At 32.2% G+C, this 23,298-nt stretch overlaps 1 protein-coding gene and 2 pseudogenes across 8 annotated transcripts in view; 2 read left to right on the top strand and 1 right to left on the bottom strand.

The window, feature by feature from the left end:
• The window catches only part of LOC145268225 (neurobeachin-like), a 607,546-nt gene that overhangs the window by 120,496 nt on the left and 463,752 nt on the right, over nt 1-23,298 (bottom strand). For all 8 annotated transcript variants that reach the window (XM_080123533.1, XM_080123540.1, XM_080123535.1 and 5 more), the window contains 3 exons: nt 10,298-10,434; nt 6,519-6,636; nt 480-582 (listed from right to left, as the gene is read on the bottom strand). In XM_080123533.1, the coding sequence (XP_079979659.1) occupies nt 480-582; nt 6,519-6,636; nt 10,298-10,434 (358 nt within the window). The remainder of the gene's footprint in view (nt 1-479; nt 583-6,518; nt 6,637-10,297; nt 10,435-23,298) is intronic.
• On the top strand, nt 20,794-20,911 carry LOC145268569 (5S ribosomal RNA; annotated as a pseudogene).
• On the top strand, nt 22,361-22,567 carry LOC145268504 (U2 spliceosomal RNA; annotated as a pseudogene).

The raw sequence follows: 23,298 nt of genomic DNA, 5'->3' as shown, positions 1-23,298 counted from the left end.
CTCACTCAACTCCCCATAATCCCTTGTTAGATATGATCCTAAATAGTAGCTCATTACAGTAAAAAGGCAATATGCTTTGTTTGGCATGAAAAAAAAAAAATTCAGATAATCGCCAACAACTATCAAAAGTGAAGACATTAGTACTAATGATTATCACAGCAGCACTCCAAGCACCTGACAGGTTTTAGACTACTACTAGTATATCTCTTTTTATAATTGGAATAGGAGGTGATAGTGGTCTAGTGACTAACACCATGCACTGATGACCTATGCGTTCCAAGTTCAAATGCAGCGTGTTCCACAAAAATCACTTCATTTAGGATGTTACCAACCTTCTTGTGGTCCTCCCCGTAAGTACCGGATGTCTGTCTAGAAAGAATTCTGAATATATTGGGGAAACTAATGCCAACAACAGAATCTTCAGAATCATGATATCATGATAATGATGACCATTGGAATCAAAAAGAAATCGAACCTACCTTGCTTGATTCAAGCCATATCTGATGCCAATACCAACTTTTGGCAAAGCATTAATAACTTTTTTCATTGTGACATGGTCTGGAAATGCAAACATAACTGCAGCTGGAAAAGAAGAACATAAATAAATGATCATTAACAAATCATAATTTAGTTGTTATTCAAAGCTGAATCAAGTCATATGGGGAAAATATTATTTATGCATCAAGTTCTCAGTATATTCAAATATTTAATCATGGTGTTAGTTTTACTAGTTTTGCCTTACTGAACACCGGGCAGGCTCCCTCTACCATGCTAGAAAATTACTCACACCTGTCAGTATCCTGTATCTCTACAACGCCACGATTTGTCCATGCATGGAGTATTGTTGCCACATTTGAGCTGGTGCATCAGTTTCTCCCTTTTAGACCAGGTCCTAAAAAGAGTCTCAAATCCAATGCATCCTGCACTATCAACCAAGCTCTAACCTCTGTCCCATCACCACAATTTTGCATCCCTATGCATGTTTTACAAGTACTTTAATGGAATGTGCTCTGATGAACTCATAGTACTTGTGCCCTCTCAATGTAAACACTCCCAACTAACTTGACAAGCAGCAAAATCCCACCCCTTTACTGTTGAGGTTCCTAGATGCCAGAAAGACTTCTATTCTAATAGTTTCCTCCCTCAGACTGATAGACTTTGGAATTCCTTCCTTATTTTCTGCTTCCCTGACAAACTTAACCCATAAAAGTTTAAATGTAATGTGAACAGATATCTCATAGCTCCAATCCTAACATAGTTCTCCAAGTGGCAATATGCCTTGTTTGGTTTGAAAATGAGCGAAAAAAAATCTTTCCTGGATTATCCAATGTTGAATTTAATTATTTTCGTAAAAAAGTTATATTTCACGTTCTTAAAACTGAACATACAAGGTTCTTGTATGAGATTTCAAACGTTGTACCTAAATAGCATTTAAGTTGACATATCAAATTTTGATTGTGACTAGCCAATTTTTATTTGTTATTGTTGTACCATGTTATTGTCACTCTAATAATGTATTATTATTTGCTACAGTTTATTTAAAATATGATATAATCTCATGTGGAGTACTGCTAATATGAAAGACTTTTTCTATCAGGATCAAAGCCCCACTCCACCCCTCCTCATAAGATTTATTGGCGAAAGGAATGTTTTTCATTGAAGAACATAAAATGAGTTGTCTCCCTTACAACTGAATAAGTTTAATAAATTTTTTAAATGTGCCAGCAAATATCAACAAAAATGACAAACTAAAAAGTTTTCACTGTATCCCAGACAACGTTGGCTAGGTAGAGTTACTTTGAAGATATTGTATAGATTCTGTTTTGTATATTGTGAAAGGTTTTCTGATCGATTTATTTCATAAATAGTATGTTATATATATAGTCTTTTTAACACATCGAAGGGATCCTTGAGAGTAATGGTTACTTACTCTTAAGACTTAGATAAAGTAACTAACACATGAGGCAAAGTATACAATCATTTTTAATCTCATCAAATCCCCAGCATTCCCCCAGCTTCTTCCCGTTGCAATTAAATTTCTCTTGATTTTCTGCTTCTGGTTCATTTTTAATCGTCTTTTTTAATATGGGGTTTACTGAAGCACTTGGTTGGCAATTCTCGCTGGGGCCAATCTTAGGGTATTCTGAGCCAGCCTAGATGTTGATTACAGATTATTTATTATACTAGGGGCAATTCTACATTCTTCCAAATTTGGGTTTCACCACTAAATGTATTTTAATGTCATATCTGGAACCTTTCTTGCAATAGTTAAAAAATATAGGAAAAACACATAAATTCAGCCAGTTGAGCATAGAATTGGTCTCGATTATGACAGAGCAGAAGCTAAAATAGGGTAGGCCATAACCCTAAGTTAAGTTTGGTTAGGTGAGATTTCTTGGGTAAATACAGATTAATTAAACTTTTTAGTCCTTAAAAATGGAAGTTGGCTTAAAATGAGTTCTTTATGACAAATTGATGGTTCAATATGGTTAAACCTGTGCTCATTCTTTAATTAAATACTAATCCCTATTAATTCCTAACTATGCACCAAACATATATTGGCCAGTACCAAATGGGTGACCATTTGGGAAGGCGAGGTGCTGTATGTACCGCGAGGTAAAATACCAGGTTATGAAACTGGCACTGTCTATCCTTCTCTCGAGGGTAGATGGGACTCTCATAAGCCATGGTAGGCACCCCATCTACTGATAGCATCACAATAAAAAATACCCTTGATAGCCATGGCCAAGCATCAAGTATTCAGCTACCGACTAGATTTCAATTACACTACAAACTCGTGTATTGAGTTCAATCTCAGCTGTGGCTGCGCTGGCTGGATGGATACACCAAACAGACACTATAATACTTAGTTTGCTGCACCTTATCATAACAAAGGTTTCAGCCAAATCAGCCTAGTTGGTTTCTGAGTATTGTGGTGACTAATCCTTATTAATCCCTAACTGTGCATCGAACGGATACCATAAGACTTGGTTCACGGACCTATATCTTACTTTGGTGGTTCTTATCATAACAACGGTCCATACAAAATTGCAGCCAGATTGGTCTTTTAGATAATATGCACCAAACTCTGTAGAGTGGATTGGAACAATGGGGAGAAAGTTTACAAATACGTTTTTCTATGCAATAATTGGATCCAGAGTCAGGTGCATACTATTAATATGGACTCTCTCTCTGATTTCTAAAATTACCTGCAAAAGACAAGAGGTCCCACCTAAACTTCACATATATAACAGGCAGTGACTGCTTTTATGGTATCATAATTCAATCATGCTCTACACACATTCATATTTCATGATTCAATTTTGTTGGTTATTTTTATGGCAACTTTTATTTTTCATATTGATATGAAATTAGTGACATACGTTGGCCTTATGTGCATCATAATGCAATTTCTCTGACTTTATTTTGTTGCTGTTTTCTGCAACTTCTGATAGACCTTGCGCTTTGTATGTACATAAACACAAATTTTGATGCTTCATATTGTTCAAGTCTGGCTTCAAAAGTTGCATAAACAAATTTCTTGGGATCTGACATTTTAAATTCATATATACCACCTTCTGAGGATCATGACTGCTAACAAAGTATGACTATATAACTGGATACATTTCAGTTTCAAAGTCAAAATACCAATTTTTTTACTTTTTGAATTCTGTCTAGATTTCTATGTATTTGTACACAGTCATATTTTTCAAAAATTCCTGAACAAACAGCATTTTCCTTAAACCTGGTGAAACATTTTTATTATCAACTATCTCATCCCATCACTGCCTGGGATGCAGTAATCATAATTTATAATTTTTATTTGTTCGCATAATTTTTAAACTTATACAGGAAAAAAAAAGCATTTTAGTTGTAAGGGAGATAACTCTTATAGTCTTTAATAAAAAATAAAAATTCATTCTCCCTTGTGATTTTGATTTTTCAGTCATAACTGGAAATTTTTTTGATTTATTTGTTGTCAAAGTATGGCTACCAAAGTTTTAAATAAGCTGTAATAAATTCCACTGGGCAACAATTTTTTTACCTGTTGAACATATATAAATATGATTTACAGTATTTTTGCATTGCTGAATTAGGAAAGGGCATCAGGTTAGGTTTTTGTGTCAAGTTGATTTGCAAAAAATCAGATCTTATGAAATCAGCTGGTTTTTGTCACCACAAATTCTAAATATGTTTTTAATAGAAAAAGAAATGTTTTGCCAACAACATCTATTGATTACCTGATAGAAACATCGATTACTATAAACTGAATAGTGAGTATTGATAAAATATAAGTACATGTAAATTGCATGTTGCTTCACCATTGTTCAAACTTCACGGTTTGAAATTCTGTTTCTTCGAATCTGGTCTTACTGTTGCCAAGTTCTTCACTACCAGAACAAATGCCTTCCATACTTCCAGTTCCACTTCATTCATTGAGTTTTCGAACTATGAATCTCTGATGAGCTACCGAATCTGAGGACTGTCAAAGATTCCAGCTTTCAACTTCTCCATGGTTAATCCAGGAAAAACCTGGCAAAAGTAAGAGAAGTAGTTATCATCCTTGTCCAGAGCCTTGGTGAATTGCTTGATTAAGTAAACATTGATATGTAGTGGCGGAAAGAGTATTCTGTCTCTGTCCACTAGAGAATCATTAATGACATTCCTTCCTATGCAAGGCACCAATTCCTCCTGCACAGGTCAGTCCTTCTTTGTGTATGCCGAGCACCAATTTTTGAAAGATTTTGAGGTTTTATGACTTCAAACTAATTCTTTTTCAACATAATCAGCCAGAACTATCAGACCCGAATACTTCTTGCCATTAAAATAATGATTTCCAATGAAAATATAGCATTTTCTTCTACCATCTTCTAAAATGCTCAACACATTCAGAGATATGAACAAAAACATAAAAAAAAAACGACATGTGGCTGTAGCTCAAAAACTTGGCTTGATTAAGCAAAACAAATGTGACTTTTTAATTCAGTGCCTCAGATTCGTCCTAAATTAGATAAAAAAAAAAGCAGATAGCAAATCTGTTATTGGCTAGTAGTAGCAGCTCACATGGTAGTTTTGAATAGTTTTTAAATTGTGGTTATGGTTAAATACAGTGAATAAATCACTCTAATAATTCTCTAACATAACTTAACCGGCTGATTTCATTTTTTATATGTTAGTACTACAAATAAGGAAAGTTTGCAAGTGCTGTGAAATAACCTACAAAATTGAATTATGATACTGTAAAAATAGCCACTCCCTATTCTGCTAAATTACTAGGAAAAGTAATTTTCCAAAGTAATTAAATTTTTAGATGCCAATTTGGTTATCTATTCAAAATTAGGCTACCATGATCATGAAACCAGCCAATTATAGTCTACTATATTTAAAAAAAAAAAAATGTTAAAAATATAATTTAATTGTATTTTAGGAGTTTGCTTTTTAAACATTTTAACATTCATATGAATCTGAGTCCTGCCAAAACCTTCAACTCTACAAGTTTGGTTTGAAGGCTAAGAAGTTTCATTTGTCTAGAATGAACAACAGTAAAATTGTAAAGTAAGTGTTGGTGCCTTGAAATGACTGAAGACAAGCTGGAATACAGTGAATGATATGATACCCCTCTATTTGTATAACATTCTGCTTCAGGGTCCATTCTTTGGGGGGATCATTCGTTTGACAATGATACTGATGATGATGATGGTGATGGTGATGATGATGATGATGATGATTATTATGATGTACTTGCTATAATAAAGAAATGATTTTTTTTCTTGGTTGAATGAAACACATCAGCTTGTTACTTGTAAGAGATAAAAAGAGAGAAAAGGAGGAAAAAGGAGGAAAAAGAAGAAAAGGGAGAAAAGAAATGGGGGAGAAAAGAAATAGAGAAAGAGAGAAAAAGGAGAGAAAAGGAGAAAAAAGGAGAGAAAGAAACAAAGGAGAGAAAAAAGAGAATAGAGAGAGAGAATGGAGAGAATAAAGAAAAAATAGAGAGAATGAGAAAAAAGAATAGAGAAAATGAGAAAAAATAGAAAGAGAGAAAGAGAAAAATAGAGAAAGAAAATACAGAGAAAAAGAGAAAAAAGAGAAAGAGAGAAAGAAAGGGTGAGAAAATTTAAGTTTTCTATAGCTACAGCCTTAAAACCTCATTTAATCAACCCACACCATTTCAATTTTGATCAACTTCTCTTCTAAGCCATTGTATAAGTTCATTGATGTCACATGACTTGCCTGTTCCTAATTCTGTTTTCTCTGTCCCAACACAACTCAAACTTTAACAACCAATTTCCTCTTGAAATGACCTTGGATGGACTCAAGAACACATAGGATGCAACATAGGTTATCTATTGCATTTTGTAAGAGAGAAAGAAGCCAACTAACCATCAGTTTGTAAAGTATTATTAGCGTTATTCATAGTAAATGCTAACATAAAGAATATCAATTTTTTACTGCAGTAAAAGAACAAATAATATACAAAAAGAAGCAAATAGGATTTTTTTGGAAAACAAACTACTTACTTCTGTTGGCTGTAAAAATTTCAATGCCAACATTTTGTAATAAATATCTTCTTGAGAACACAGCTCGTATTTCTGAAAAATGCCACTTCCCATGGAGATGGTCTACATAGGCCAATACCTAAAAATAAAATAAAGAAAAAAATTAACTGGTGTGGAGAGATAAACACCCCTCAATTGTCAGAATGAACCTGTCCAAAAAATATTATAAATAGTGTGTATGTATTTATTCATAAATGAAATTTTTTCCCCTAACATTGAATTCTGAGTGTACTATTCAACTGATGATATAATGGATTAAATTGACGATGAGAAGTTTTATATTGAATTATGTGGTATTGGCAAAATTATGAACAACGCAATTCAGGTTTGAGAAAATACATGGACGATTTTGAAAGTTTTATGTTGAAATTTTTAAGTCAATAAAGCAAAACAGCATAGTGAAAGCATGAAGGGTCTAAAAACCAATGTAGTCAAGATATGAAAAAAAAAGAAAAGAGAAAAAACCAATGAAGTCAAGATATGAAAAAAAAAAAAAAGAGAAGAAACCAATGAAGTCAAGATATGAAAAAAAAAAAAAAAGAGAAGAAACCAATGAAGTCAAGATATGAAAAAAAAAAAAAAAGAAGAAACCAATGAAGTCAAGATATGAAAAAAAAAAAAAAAGAAGAAACCAATGAAGTCAAGATATGAAAAAAAAAAGAAGAAACCAATGAAGTCAAGATATGAAAAAAAAAAAGAGAGAAGAAACCAATGAAGTCAAGATATGAAAAAAAAAGAAGAAACCAATGAAGTCAAGATATGAAAAAAAAAAAAGAAGAAACCAATGAAGTCAAGATATGAAAAAAAAAAGAGAGAAGAAACCAATGAAGTCAAGATATGAAAAAAAAAAGAAGAAACCAATGAAGTCAAGATATGAAAAAAAAAAAAAAAAAGAGAAGAAACCAATGAAGTCAAGATATGAAAAAAAAAAAAAAGAGAAGAAACCAATGAAGTCAAGATATGAAAAAAAAAAAAAAAAAAAGAAAACCGCATTGGAAAAATATTGAATGAAAAGAGAAATACTTTTGAAAACCTTTAGAAAAATTCTCAAGAGAAAACGACCAAGGTGGTTAAAATCAAGTTCTGTACTTCATGGTTGACATTCTTTGTCAGCTGATCTGATATGTATAAATGTCCTAGAAAAGTCACTTCTGATTAATGTTTACTTGCTTTAAAATATTCTGTTACACTGAATAACAGCCAAGAAACTTGGGCTGAATCATGAGTGTCACAAGAGAAACCTCACTACCGCTGAGCATTCAAAGAGTTCAAAGAAACAGAATTTTAAACCGTGAAGTTTGAACAATGGTGAAGCAACATGCAATTTACATGTACTTATATTTTATCAATACTCACTATTCAGTTTATAGTAATCGATGTTTCTATCAGGTAATCAATAGATATTGCTGGTAAAACATTTCTTTTTCTATTAAAAACATATTTAGAATTTGTGGTGGCAAAACTGGTAAACATTAATCAGAAGTGACTTTTCCAGGGCGTTTATACATATCAGACTAGCTCACCCAATGAAGAAGATCAACAAAAAAAGCATGAAACTTGATTTTAACCATTAAGCATTAAATTTTAATTATATTTCTGCTTTATCACTTATCAAATTTAAGATATCATAGAACAATATATTATGCCTATCATTTTACATACAAATATTGTGTACCCCTCTTAAAACACTTTTCTATTAATGTTCTAATTAACACACATATTTGCAAATTCATCCTTTTGTCATCTTTCTAAGGTCAAGTTCAATTTCAGTGATAACATTTATTTCTGTTTTTTGTGCTTACAGGGTTCGTACAGGTTTTCAATGTCCATTTTCCAGACCTTCTCCAGATAAAATTCAAGTTTTCAAAACAAAATTTGATATATACACACTGATATAATAAACCAAAAACGTTAATAATTGACAACAAGAAAAGTCATTTTTATTCACAAAACAACATATTTACATTCCTAGACCCACTTGTATATGGCTAACAAAGCGTGATTAAATGCTATTTTCCCCATTGTAGATTGGTCTACACTGTGTTTGTTTTAGTTTTAAATTTCCGATATTGTGGATACAAGAGTTACGCCCCTTTATCATGAAACTACCGAATGTTATATGGAAAACCTTAGTTAGCTTGGTGATAAAGGAACATAACTCTTATTTTCACAATAATATAATGCAATTTAATAACAATGTATTTTGATTTAATTTTAAACATCTAAAATGTAGTTTAATGGTATTTTTTATTAATACTTGAAATATAATAGTATTTCGATTTTATTTTTAATATTGCAACACAATTTTTTATTGGACATAAAGAATATGATTTCCAAGGCCTTTACAAAATATTTTCATGAGATTTTCTATGTTTACAAGGTAATAATAGAAATAAGGCCTTTGCAAGGCAAAAGTTAAAATTTAAGGACTTTTCAAGCTTGTGCGAATCCTGGCTTATTATTTCATTCCATTTATACTACAAACTTCATTTTGCTCAAATTGAATACCTATATATAATTCTGAAACTGTATGTGTGTATGCATTCAATGCATTTCTGTATTGCTCTACAGATATGGGTCATTTATATTTTTTGGAGCGTGACAAGTTCATTTGATCGAACGATTACACACTTGACTACATTTCGCATTTTTTTCTTTCTTTATGCACGTTTGAAAGAATATTGTGGGGTCTTTGTTCAAGTCGTACATACGTAGAAAAAAACTAAAAAGGAAATATCACAAACTCATCTAAAGAAGCAGTAGAAAGGGGTAAGACAGAGAAAGAGAGAGGCAGAGAACAAGGAAGAGAGAGAGAGAGAAAAAATAATTAAGAGAGAGGAAGAGAACTAGGGAGAGAAAAGAAGAGAACAAGAGAGAGAGAAAAGCAAACAAGAAAAAGAGGGAGAAAAAATAAGGGAGACAGAGACAAAGAACAAAGGAGAGAGAGAACAAACAAGGGAGAGAGAGAACAAACAAGGGGGAGACAGAGAGATAACAGAGAACAAATAAGAGAGAGGGAAAGAATAAGTGAAAGGAGAAACATGAACAAGGGAAAGTGAGAGGGAGAAGAGGAGAAAGAGAATAAAGGAGAGAAAGAAGAAAAAGGAGGGAGAGAAAAAGGAGGGAGAAAAAGAGAAAAAAGAGAGAGAAAAAAAGGGAAAGAAAGAAAGAGAAAAGAGAGAGGGAGAGATAAAGTAGGGAGAGAAATAATAGGAAGGAAGAAAGAGAAATAATAGGAAGGAAGGAGAAGAGATAGAGAGAAAAAGAGAAGAGGGAGAGAGAAAAGGAAAGAGGGTGAGAGATATTTTAATAGAAAGATGTTACAAGCATTTTTTAAATTCTATTTTTTTCCTAAACTTGAAGCAACACTCGGTAGGCCTACTCGTATTAAATAAATAATTAATAATAATAAATTAATAATAATAAATTAATAATAATAAATTAATAATAATTAATAATAATAAATAATAATTAAATAAGATGGATTTTGAACCTGGAATCAAAATTACCAAAAGATTGCAAAACTTGCCAGAACTGTGTTGACAACATGTCAATTTTATTTGTCAAACTATCCAGCAGAGATTGTATTATAACATACTAACGTGTATTGAAGTGAGATTGACAGCAGAAACGTATTGTTTCTTGGCAAAAAATAACGGTTCACATCTTTGACTCACTTAGGTTTAGTCAGACAAGAATATGTTCTGCGAATGAGTCTACAATGGTAAAATGACACTTACTTGAGGAGATATTTTCTTGTTATCTCGATCCTCTTCATCCATTTCAAAATATAGATCTGTTTTTGTGATGGACATTATTCCTGCAATTGCTAATCCCATAGAAATTAGCTTACATGAAGTTGACAATGCTACAGGTCCTGAAATAATAAATTAAAAACATGATAATAACATATGATTAGTAATAGTTTTGTTATGTCACATAGGAGAACAGTAATAAATGTTTTCCTTCTGTAGTTTTAATTGAGATCCTTAATTTCAGGGGTTACCTGTCCCAAGAAACAAATGTAATCATAGTGATGTAAAAAAAAAAAATAAATAAACATTCAATAAAGAGGGAGTGAAGAGAGACAGACTATAAAAGGAAGAAATCGGGTATAAAAGAGAGGTGATAGGAAAAAAAATGTGACGGGTGGCAATACGGAAAAGGGGAGTGAAAGAGAGATGAAGAAATGAAGAAAGTGGAAGAAAGAGAGATGAAGCGAGAGTTAAAGAGAGATGAATAGAGAGAGTGAAAGAGATGAAGACAGGGTGAAAGAGAAATGAAGAAAGAGAGAGGATGAAGTAGAGATGGAGAGAGAGAGAGAGAGAAAGAGAGTCAAAGAGAGATAAAGAAAAAGAGAGCAAGTAGATGTTTACTTTTTCCCCACCACAGTAAGATGTGACACAAGGTCAAGAAGATGGAAAAAGTTAAGCCAGCACCCCTAAAGGAGGAACATTTTGACCATTTAAAAATTGCCTGGGCAGTATTGTTGACATTCCCCAGTAGGGACACTTCAGGCAGTAAGCACTAAACTTACCTCTTCCCGAAAGCCAGGAGGAACCTGTGAAGACTACACAGGACTCAACCCTAACCTCGGTCAACAGAGAACAGATCAATTGTGTTACTTCGTAGACAAATATTTAGTGTGTCAATAAAATTTAGAAATGGCAATGATGGCGTGGGTTTTCCTTGTTTATGATGGCAGGACACTTGCTTGTGCATCACCGATGTGTTCTTTTCCGGCATATTCTTTAGAAAAACTGAAATTGATTTTCCCTTTCTTTTGTTGACGCCATATTTAACTGATAAATAAGTTGCTAATGTTTACCCATATTTAGCAATAAATTCGAAAATTTCTTTCATAGTTACAACAATGAAATGTGTTTTACTTCAAAGTTTTCTCTCCTGTCTTTTAACTAGAGAACTTTGTAAAGAGCGGTGCTTCTTCGTTATTAGAGCAAAAGTCAAAAAATTGAATTTCAAGTAAAACCAATGGTATCTACTTAATTGTCAGGTCGCAGTAATGAACATATCCAAAAAGTATGAAAATAAAAACGATGGTAGAAAATTAATTATTAATGAAAACAGTTTTCGAAGACAATTAGTGAAAATTAAGTTTTGTTAAATTGATCCAAGGTTTTCCAAGTTTTCAGAAAATAATTACCTCCCTTGTTACGATTCGAACTCTTCAGATTATTATTTTATTTTTTTTTTAGTAAAACTCAATTTTAGCTAATTTTCTTAGAAAACTATTTTCATTTTAATGATTAATTTTCTACATTACCATTTTTCATAATTTGTGGATACGTTTATTATTGCGACATGACAATTAAGTAGATACCATTTGTTTTACTTGAAGTTCAATATTTGGATTTTCGAATTTCGCTCTAATAATGACAAAACACCTAAAGAATTGACAAAGCCATCTAATAATTACATAAATCAAGCTTAGTAGACTTCAGATAGTATTCACTTAATGTAATATACAAAAACCTTCAATATATATATATATATATATATATATATATATATATATGGTACTTGTACAGTTTAGTCAAGACATTAAAAATAAAAATATCGAAAAAAGTTTAAATTGTATGTATCCGTTATGGGACGAAGTTCTCTTGCAAGTTAATTTGCGTTATTGCAACAACCGTTTACCATTGATTTCTCGTTAGTAACAGCCATTTGTCTTCATTAGAATTTGAGTGGCAATAACCCTCCCCAAGGCCTCAGTCCTCTTTGCACTCATCCAGCGGACGTCTGGCTAGTTCTTTCTCTCCTAAGTCTTTCAATCCTCCTTGATCCTTCGACTATTTGATGTGGTGCCAGTTTTTTTTTTTTTGGGGGGGGGGGCAATTTTCAATTTTGATTTATCAGTTCTATTATTATTATTATTATTATTATTATTATTATTATTATTATTATTATTAATTTATTATTATTATTATTATTATTATTATTATTATTAATTTAGAAGAAATAAATCATTCTGATTTCACATTTTCCTTTGACCTAAAAAAAAATGATTGGAATTCTGCTGAAAATAATTTCAACATTCCTTTGTTTCACTGTTCAAATTTTTAATCTAATCATTTTTTTATATGCGTGCTTTGACCTTGATCACGTGATTTTCTAACAAGCTGCTATGCTAGAAATGTGTGTCAAATGTATTTTATAAAAATATAGAGATACTAAGAACACCAGAACCACACCAAAAAGAAAAACAAAAAGTAAATCAGTGAAAATAAATAAATGAAATAAAATAACCATCAAAGACGATGAGTGGGGATTGTAGGGGGAGAGGGAGCTTGCACAATCAATTTTGAAAATAAGTTATTAAAACTGGGAAGAGAATTACTGCACATCATGTTAGTAAACTAATGGTGAAATAAAAACACAAAAAACAACTAAACATACGTGATAACTGCAAGACTACATAAAAAATCTTTGCTAATCAAAACTTCATGCCGATTATTGTTGATCGGAACCTATTTCAAAACTTACTAGACGAAACATACTAGACATTGCCCGGGATATATTTGAAATCATTTTAGTTTTTAATTTTTATTTTTTTACACATTTTTTTGACTTCTGCAGAAAAAGAAATGTAACCATATTTGTAAAGGAGACAGCTCATTTTCTATTCTTAAAAAAAAAAAATATATATTTTTATTTCTCTGTCCGATTTTGAACTTTTTGATGATTATTGAAAAATGTTCGTATTTGTATTACTTAGATTATTCAAACAACTTTTCTCATTTTGAGTGTTATTCACACAATCAATGTAACCTCCAAACTATTTCAGGTGTATCTTGTCGAACTCAAAGCATAGTGGATAAGATATTTGGTAAAATTCAATTGTAAGTGATACTCTTTTGGGGATTGGAAGTTCAATCCTCAGAGCAGGTGACATTTAGAATACAATTGCAAATTACTTATAGGAGTTTGGTCTCATCTATGAAAACAGTTTGTTAAGCTCATTTAGAAAATATTGCAAAATCAATGTTATAAAATATTTTATTAAATGATTAAAATAATTTTTTTTTCTGAAACTTTCGGTGTAATACATCTTTTCCAAAGGAGGCCATTGATTTTTAAAAATTTTTTTCTTTACATTTTTCTGGTGATAAATCCGTGTACGGATGCATAGTGTGAATGGAGGAGACCCCAAAATATTGAAAAACAAAACGCTAATATGATATCCTCCTCCTTTCATAATCTTTGATCCCCGCCCCCTTTTCAACTCATAATACTGATTTACACAAAAGATCTCTTAAAGAGAATTTTGACCAATGTCCCAAAGTAACAACTGCCGATAGTCGATGTGTATGTGCCTGGAAAGTTTCAGAAAACAAATAAAAAAAAAAAACAAAAAGATTTTAATCATTTCATAGCATTATTTGGTTTTCTAATATTTTCAAAATTAGATAAAATGTTTTCAAAGATGTGACTAAACTCCTATTTAAGATTTGAGTCAAACCATGCATATATAATCCCATTTCTTTATGTGTGTGAAAGGTGATAAAGTACGAAGATGAAATATCTTAGTTTATTATTTTATCGATGATTACTAACAAAGATTACTCCTTATCCCACATGGAGCTAGATTGTAACGTTTCTCTGTGACGTTACCCCCATTTAGTCCCAACCCACATGTTGTATGCAGTCTATGTCACAAGGAACATAGGACAAGGAATAACTTGAGTCTTTTTTTTTTTGTAATAACATTTCCAAGTACTTGCCTAAATAAAATGTGATCATCTACTTCCTCTCTGACCTCTATCATTCCAAAAGTCTCTCTTTTTTATAGTCTTTTTCTTTTTCCTTGCCATAACGTCATTTCGTACACAACTCAGTATTTGCATACAACCTCCATACGCACGTCTCTACTCTGCTACATCTTTACATTAATGGACAGCCACAGTAGACCTTCAAAATAATTGTTTGTTTAACTGATAAGGCATCATTTATTAAGGTCAAAAGCTACTCAAGAATTAGGTTCACTAAGATGGATTGGTTATGAGTTGAACGATTATGAATATTATGAGAAGATAGGAAATGAATGGAATTGATAAAGTTTGAGTATCTATATGAGTGGCTTATGACAAGTATTTCTTGGCATCGAATTTGAAGATGACCATGTTGTCGTTTGCAAGGAAGCAGTTCCGTGGTAATGTGTACCACAGAGTCCAAATTCTTTCAAAGACATGGAAATTCTGTTTGATGCTTGGAACATACAAAAAAACAAAACAAAAAAAAAAAGTTGTCTTTTTTTTATTGTGGTAGAAAGAATAGTTCTTGCTACGAAAAGAGGAAACAGAGATTGGAGCTCAGTTGAGCACCTTTTATGGAAGTAACGATAGAGTAGAGAAAGACTGGCAACATCTGTTTTGTGTGAAAGAGACTTTAGGGGACAGAAAAGACCATCACCCACTAGATTGCAAAGTTGATCTTGTACTTTATCAAGGCAAGAAGTTTTAGGATTATCCAAGTCTGTTTCCCTGACCATATCAATATGTGGAAATTTAAATGCAATGTGCACAAAACAAACAACTTGCTACCCAACTATCTCCACTCAGGTTTCCTTCCCCTATAAATCTGTCCCTTATAGTAGTCAATTATGATTCAGTGGCAATACACTTTGTTTGGAGTGAACAAAGATAAAAGAAAGAAAAAAAGAAAGTGTGCTGTGAGCGGCAGTTTATATTCTATTTTATAACTATGCTTATTCAACAAATGAAAAAGTATGGTATATAGAAGGGACTGGAACAAAATGCAGCTGTATTAACAACTAATTTTTAAATTAATAGGTCCTGCAGCGTCCACCAAGCTCTAGCCCCTGTCCTATTGCTGCAAGGTTGTAGCCCTGTGCCTGTTTCACAAGTATTTCAATTAAATGTGCTCTAACAAATTTGCTGCTCTAGTGTCTCATCGACATAAATCTACTTGACCGATCCAACAATCAACTAAATCTTATCCATTCATAGATGTTGTAGGGCGTCTCTCACACTATTAGCCCTTGGAAATCTTTTCTGCTCTCCGTTTCCCCGATTGTACCAACATAAAGAAATTTAAATGTAATGTGGACAAACATCTCACTACACAACTCCTCAGTTAGGATGCCATCTTGAATATAATCAGTAGCTACTTAATTCTCAGTTGTAATGTGCTTTGTTTGGGGTGAGTCAAATTTAAAAAAAAAGAGAGAGAGAGAGGCAAAATTTGCTCTCGTATCCTGTGAATATATTTAGAAGCAGAACTGATACGGAAATGAGGGGCAAACCCAAAAATGAATAATCTGAAAATAAAGAACAAGAAGGAGAGAAAATGAGATGTGGATGAAGGTGATGAAAGACAAAGAATTAGTGGCACACAGAGCTCTAATGATGCACCGGTAATGCCAGAGGCCAACCTCTTGCTTGTAAACTCCAAAGCCTTAACTATAAGTCCTAGTACTAATAAATTTTATGAGAAAGGGAGTTATTTTAAATATGATTGTGTGTCCATACCTCATATTTGGATGCTTGAGGTTACTCCCCCACCCTTCTGTATGCTATTGTGAAGAAGAAAACTTCAAACCTACCTAGATACTCAGAAGAACCTGTGATATGTGGTGAGAAAAAAAAATTTTGATCTGCTAGAATAACGAGAAATAAAACAACAAAGAGCTTAAAGCCTTTTTGGTTCAGGGAAGTACCAATTATTGCACTAAAATCGAGGAATACCTTGAATAGAATAAACCTGCACCAGTTTCATGTTCCTATGTAGATTAAAATCAAGATAGCCAGGAGATTTTTTCCTTTGGTCCCACAATCAACAGAGTTTAGGCTATTTCTGAAATGACTTATTCCCTCTTAACGGTGATGTGTTGTTGGTCCTGTGCAGTTCAATGAGATCGATCCTTCCCGGTTTTGTCTTCTCTCTTTGAGAAGGGGTTAGTTTATTGCTAATCATCTGAGATGCCTTTACTGGGAAATGCTGACAGGGCTACCTAGGCGTTTCTTTTGCAAGCCAGAATCTACTGCACTGGCTCTTCATTCCCACTTTCTGAACCTTGTGTCACATCTTCCTACAGTGGAAGGGAAATAAATACCATAATAGCTTATGTTCAGAATCTCTGTTACATGATTTGGATTCTAGAAAATGTGTTAAGGCTTAAGAAATTGAAATTTAGGTTATTTTTACATGGTTAGCATTTAGTTACTATGGATCAAATTAAATGCAAATCTGAAATATTTGAATTTATAAATTGAAAGTTGTGTCATCATTCAAAACCTCATATAAAAAAACCCTTTAAAAGAAACTCTACAGAAACAGAAATTTGGTGAATATTTATTAATTGATGTCTAATACCTATTGTAAGAATTCCACAAAAAATTATAAGTGTAAGAAAAATGTCATAGTTTATTTAATAATCAAATGAAATACAGATTGAATTAAATAGTTGCAGTATTTGTGACCGAACGGGTCATGAGTATGTCTAGTACCGCTATAAAAGCAGAATCAGACATAAGCAGGCAGTTAAATAGGAGAGCAGTACGTGCTTGACTCTAGAAGACATCAAATAATATTATTTGAGAATTATCTGAGAATATCATGCTTCATCTGAAGCAATCTGGCTTATTTGTAATTCAAGTAGTTTGCTTTGTAAAAATGATCATATTTGAGACGGCTTAACAGTATCTTAATCATCTAATGACTGTTCCAAGTTTCTTCTCTTTTTCCTCTTCATTTTTAAGGTCACACAGAAAATTCTAGAGAAAAGGTCGTTCATTGTTTGAACTTCGTGCACCAGTAAATGTATGATTTTCAATTTCGTGGATCACTAATATGAAATTAGGAAAAGAAAAAGTAAATACATCCATATAATGACTAGAATTCTACCTGTCCTACGACGGGTATTTTAATTCTTTGAACAGAACAGTGTTGCATCACTTTTATGTTTCTTTATGAATGTTAAAGTGAATATATAATGATACTAAACTTTATGTGTAGAATACTTAGTCCCATTTTTATCCAAATCCATTATATGGTTTTTATTCTAGAACATGTCTAAGGTTTAAGCTCAAGTGATCTTAAAAATCAATTGGAATTTAGAAAATGTTAATTAACTGGTGTGAAAATGTTAATTAACTGGTGTCTAATGACTATGCATCAAATTCAATGCAAATCTGAAATATTTTAATTTTAAAATAGGATCTTATACCCATATCATGCCTCCTAAAAACATTTTAAAATACTCAAAAGAAATTGAAATTTGGAGAATAATATTATTTGATGTACAATGCCTTTGTTAAAATTTTAATGTGTATTGTTAAAATTTTAATGCATATTATTATTAAAATTTTTATAACTATTAATAAAATTTTAATAACTATTATTAAAATTTCACAAAAATCGAAGGTATCTAGATTTTCATTAAGGGCTTCCATTTGTTTTTGCTCCTTTTGCAACAAAATAAATTAAACTGAATATAGTCTACATGTGCCTCCCTAACACTTACCAGGTGTGTTTCAAAATTCAAAATGATCAGTTAATTAGTTTATAAACATACATAACTTTATACAAATAGAGATAAAATTTTATTAAAAAAAAAGATGCAGGTAGGATAAAAAATAATAAAACTAAGTAAAAAAAAACTTGAGAGAAAGGGAGAGAATCCTTATAATATTTTATTTTGGAAAACAAAGACCACATAAAAACAAAATGGAGAAAGAAACCATGTAAAAATGTAAACCGTAATGGAGTTTTTGTAAAAAAAGAAGGAGGGGGGGACAAATAATTCTAACGCTAATACAAGATTATTTTTTAAGATTGTATTTAATGTTTTTATTGAAAAGATGCATTTACTGATGTCATTATTATCAAAGTGATTAAATCCATTAAACTTTTTGGCCCATTAAAAAATGAGAAACATTTTTTACCTGTTATGTGCTTCATGTCAAATTAATGATTGAATATGATTTAATTTGTGCTAATTTTTGCATTAAATACTAATCCTATGCATCAAACAGATATAATACTTGGTTTTCTGCACCTTATCATAGCAAAAGCCCATACAAAATTTCAGCCAGCTCAGCCCAATAGTTTCTGAGAAGAAATGGAACGAACAGACTAAGAGAAATATAATATAGATTTTTTAAATTTTTGATTAGGATGAGAATTCAGATGTGGAGAAAGTATATTTGGATGGCAAAGCTATTAAAGTTGTTCAGAAGTCTATTAGCATTGCAGCAGAAGAAGAGACATGTGCTTGTGTGATTGTAACAATTAGGAGGATTGGATGGAATAAGTTCAGGAAACTTCTGCCATTATTAACTAGAAGAGCGTTATCATTGTCAACCCAAGGGAAGAGTGTACACATTGTTATGATATATGGAAGTGAAACCTCACCAGTGAGGGTTGAGGACATGTGTTGCATGGCGAGAAATGATATGATAATCATATGATGAATGCAAGTCTTAGATCTGATGAGCTCAGAGGAAGATTAAATCTGGACAGTATAGGGAAATGTGTGCAGAAAAGGAGATTTCAATGAAGTGGATATGTTGAAAAAAAAAAAAAAATGGATGACAGTTCCTAGGTGAAAAGATATAGAATACTTGAAATAGCAGAGAGTTTGCAGGGGAAGACCAAAGTAAACATAGGATAAAGTTATAAGAACGGACTTTAGAGAAAGAGGGATAAATAAAGACCTGGCCAGAGATAGCTTAATTCGGAAGTCAATATCAAGAAGCTGTCTAACGCACGTTATGGATGACTGGAGGGGGAGGAGGAGGAGGAGAATGTAAAGGATTTCCAATATTGAAAATAAAATCTGTCTTCCATGGAAGAATTAAAAATTGTCTATTAATTTAATGACCAAACAATAACGACATTACCAAATCTGCAAAAGCCAGAATGCAACTACTGTTTAGAAATAGATATTATTTCATATCATGTCTATTTTAAAATTATAAACACACATCTAAGTATATATATATATATATATATATATATATATATATATATATATACAGTTAAAGCCAAAATTATTGGCACCCTTTCAATTTTTACGATTTTTGGAGAAAAAAAACATTTTTTCCCTAATTATTTTCATTAAAGTATTGATGAACATTTATATCGACCATCTACAGATCTCCTGAAACACTTTTAGTTTATTTATTATAAATATTCAAAATAAATATTAATAATAATAATAATAATTAAAAAAAACAGATAGGGTGCCAATAATGTCGGCTTTAACTGTATGTGTGTGTGTGGGTTTAAATGATATGGAAAGGTTGTTTATATAGGGAATTATAGCAACCGCTATGCTCAGTCAGAAGAAATGCTTGGCACGAACATTTCACAGTAATCACCGCTTTGAAACACCCATGCGTATGAAGAACAAGTAGGAACATGACGTTGTGATGATGCGACTACCACACACATAAAACAAAAGGAACTATGTTACACTCCCTTGCGTATAAATACAGTAAACAGGCTGGAACGTTCGAGAATTCACCCGCCAAATTAAATCATTTTCCATTCAATTTCACAAGATCATCACGTGTTTGAGTAAACTCTGTCTGCAGGAGATGTTAACCCCCCCCCCGTCATAATTTTATGCACGACAGGATGAACTTTAATACACAGCATAGAAATTTACCACATCGAGCGAGGATTTAAAACTCCTTTTAAACAATCTTATTTCAAACTACTGTTCTTATGATATGAACACACACACGCACATATATTCGGATTATGGACAGTTTACCTCAGAAAATAGCCACATAGACTTTAAGCGCTCGTGCAGCACTCTTAGCATAAAAAAAAAAATCAGTAATTTCAAGCCTAGTGCTATTCACACAAAATGCTCACTTCAATGATCTTTCATTATAAATATTCCACACAAGAAAAAACTTATGTTATAACAATCTAAATTAATATTTTTAACACATAAATACATGTTACTTATTTCATATTCAGTGATTTTGTGTTCTTTGTTAAGTGTTTTTATTTTCTGAATTTCATTTTTATTTCTTTATGTAAGGATGTAGATTGGTGAATCCTTTCTATTAATCAGTGATCCCGTTAAATTTACCTTTAATAGTCTTGTGAACACACGCCCACAATTGATGACTCCTAACTTCAATAAAAATAGAAACATGCAACCGCGGTCCTATAAATTGATAACTCCCCGATTATGGATGGGTTACCCTACTGATTGCACATCTTAAAGACTTATCAGATCTACAGCACAATCACGTTAACACACCAGTTCCCATTAGATCACAGAAGTTAAGCAACATTGAGCCTGGTCAGTACTAAAATGGGTGACCATTTGGGACTTCCAGGTGCTGTATGTGCTCTTTGCTTATCTCTGCATTGTTTTGAGTCATCCTGGACTTCTCCTTACCACTGGACTCAAGCAGTGCCGATTCAGGAGAGGTGTGGTTGGAGATTGCGCAACCCTTGCCTCACAATTACATGTGCAACAACTCTTACAGGGGGTATCCATTGTCTTTTGAGACTGGACGCAGGCGTTTTATCAAGATACATGAAGGGCAACATTTGAGGGGGGGGACAGAACATAAAAAGAAATTTAAGATAAAGAAAAATAAATGTAGGTATATACAAATTTATTTGTTGAGATATCTACAGGAGCAGTCGAACGATCCCACCATTTTTCCAGCAGCCTTGGCAAGGGATTTGATGTACCACCTAAGATCAGGAGTAAAGATCAGACATAGAAGCTTGCCAAAACATGGAGTCTCTCCAAGATGAGAGCCATTCATTTCAATTGATGCCAGGCAGGCATCAAAACATTGATGATAGAAAGATAGAAGCTTGATTATAGATGCATTAAAATTAACCACCCACCTTTTTCCCCTTTGCACTGCATGAACAAGATCAGAGGAGAGAGAATCAGAGAGAACTTTGTCACTTACGGCCTTTGAAGTGTTGCCATAGATGGTAGTGTTGTCAGCATAAATGTCTATGAATGATCTTAGGATGTGATTTAGGAGATTATTGATAAACATTACGAACAGAGTTGGGCCCAGGATGGACCCCTGAGAGACTCTAGCATTAATACTGTGAGCTTCTGATTTTTGCCCATTAACCACTATTCTTATGAATCTATCAGAGAGAAATGATTTAATAATTGAAAAGACACACCTATATTTATTTTACTTTGTCACAAAGTTCTCATATATATATATATATATATATATATATATATATATATATATATACACACACACACACACTTTAGACTAACTTTAGAGCATAGCATTAGCTACTTATATTTTCTCTACCGTTCTCCCTTGACTCAAGACTGTACTCTAATCAATCACATCTGACAGCATAGATATAACACTCTTCCTAGACACTAGCGCCCAAGTACATGTTTCTGGTGACTTTAATGTCTATGACAGTAATTGGCCTGGCTTTTCTAATTACACAGATACAGCTGGTAGCATTACACCTAACTTTTCTATATCCTATTTCCTGACACAGACAATAACATTCCCAACCCGTCTGCCAGATAGTCATGACTAGCAAACCTCACTTCTGGACCTAATGAACTGACAAATAAATTCATATATATCTATAATTATCTTACTTTGTCTCATATATATATATATATATATATATATATATATATATATATATATATATATATAAAGCTATGAAAATATATAGAGAGCAAGCGACACAGACTCATCCTCATTTCATTCTTGTAAAGACTCATCAGGCTATATGTATTTCATCAGTCATAAATAATTTAATAGTATGGATTTTTAATACAAAATATTCAATCCAGGACCTTTTGGCTTGGAACCAAGTGTAGTATCTGTTTTGATATTACAATTTATCTTTTCTGAGCGTGGTCAGTGAAGGAAAAAAATTTGGAAGATTAAGACAATTTTTATTTTTGTTTTCCAACCCAAAGTATCTCCTTTGGTGGAGATGGAGTCTCTCTAGATTGAAAACTGATCTTGTGTGTGACTCTACCCTTGTGGGGAGGTAAGTAAAAAAAAAAATAAAATAAATAAAAAAAAATAATGTAATAAGTATGGAATATCTCAATAGTATAATAATAACAAATTTACTTGTAAAAAAAATATACCTAAAAAAATTACATACAAAGAATGTATAAAAATATGATAAACATTTTATGTAAAAAAAATTTGATATATGAAATATTTTGGTAGCATACAGTGTGCAATTTCATTTTAATAGCATGTAAATATATTTTAAAAAATATTAAAGTTGGTTACTGTTTTTAGATTAAAAAACAAGTTATAGTTATTCAAAATTATTATTAATGATTGTTCATTTTTAACTGCTGCAGGCGGTGAAAACAGATTGCTAGAATTGTAGCTGATTTGTGCTTCCATATTTTGTAACCGATAATATTAGGTTAATCAGAAAACAAATTATTCAAAACTGCAGCTTAATCTGTAGAATAAAAGTGAGTGTTCATGTGTTCGGCTTGCTTCAATAATCATGTGTGCAAATTAAAATTTACGAGCAAAGAAGAAGCTTAATCTCAATAATATCTGATAATAATAACAAAGAAAGAATTTGTTTCAGTTTATATATCTATATAGACACAAAAATATTTTCTTATTAAGAGAACAAAGGAGGAAAAGGAGTGCTGGCTTTTTTTCTTATTGATTAGTTTTATCTTTTTATCAATTAGTAACGTCTTCTTATCGATTAGTAGCGTCTTCTTATCCGTTAATAA

Source organism: Euprymna scolopes, chromosome 43 (assembly GCF_053919585.1).
Source record: "Euprymna scolopes isolate OS-2025 chromosome 43, ASM5391958v1, whole genome shotgun sequence".
Lineage (NCBI taxonomy): Eukaryota > Metazoa > Mollusca > Cephalopoda > Sepiida > Sepiolidae > Euprymna > Euprymna scolopes.
This window is presented reverse-complemented; position numbering and strand designations above follow the sequence as displayed.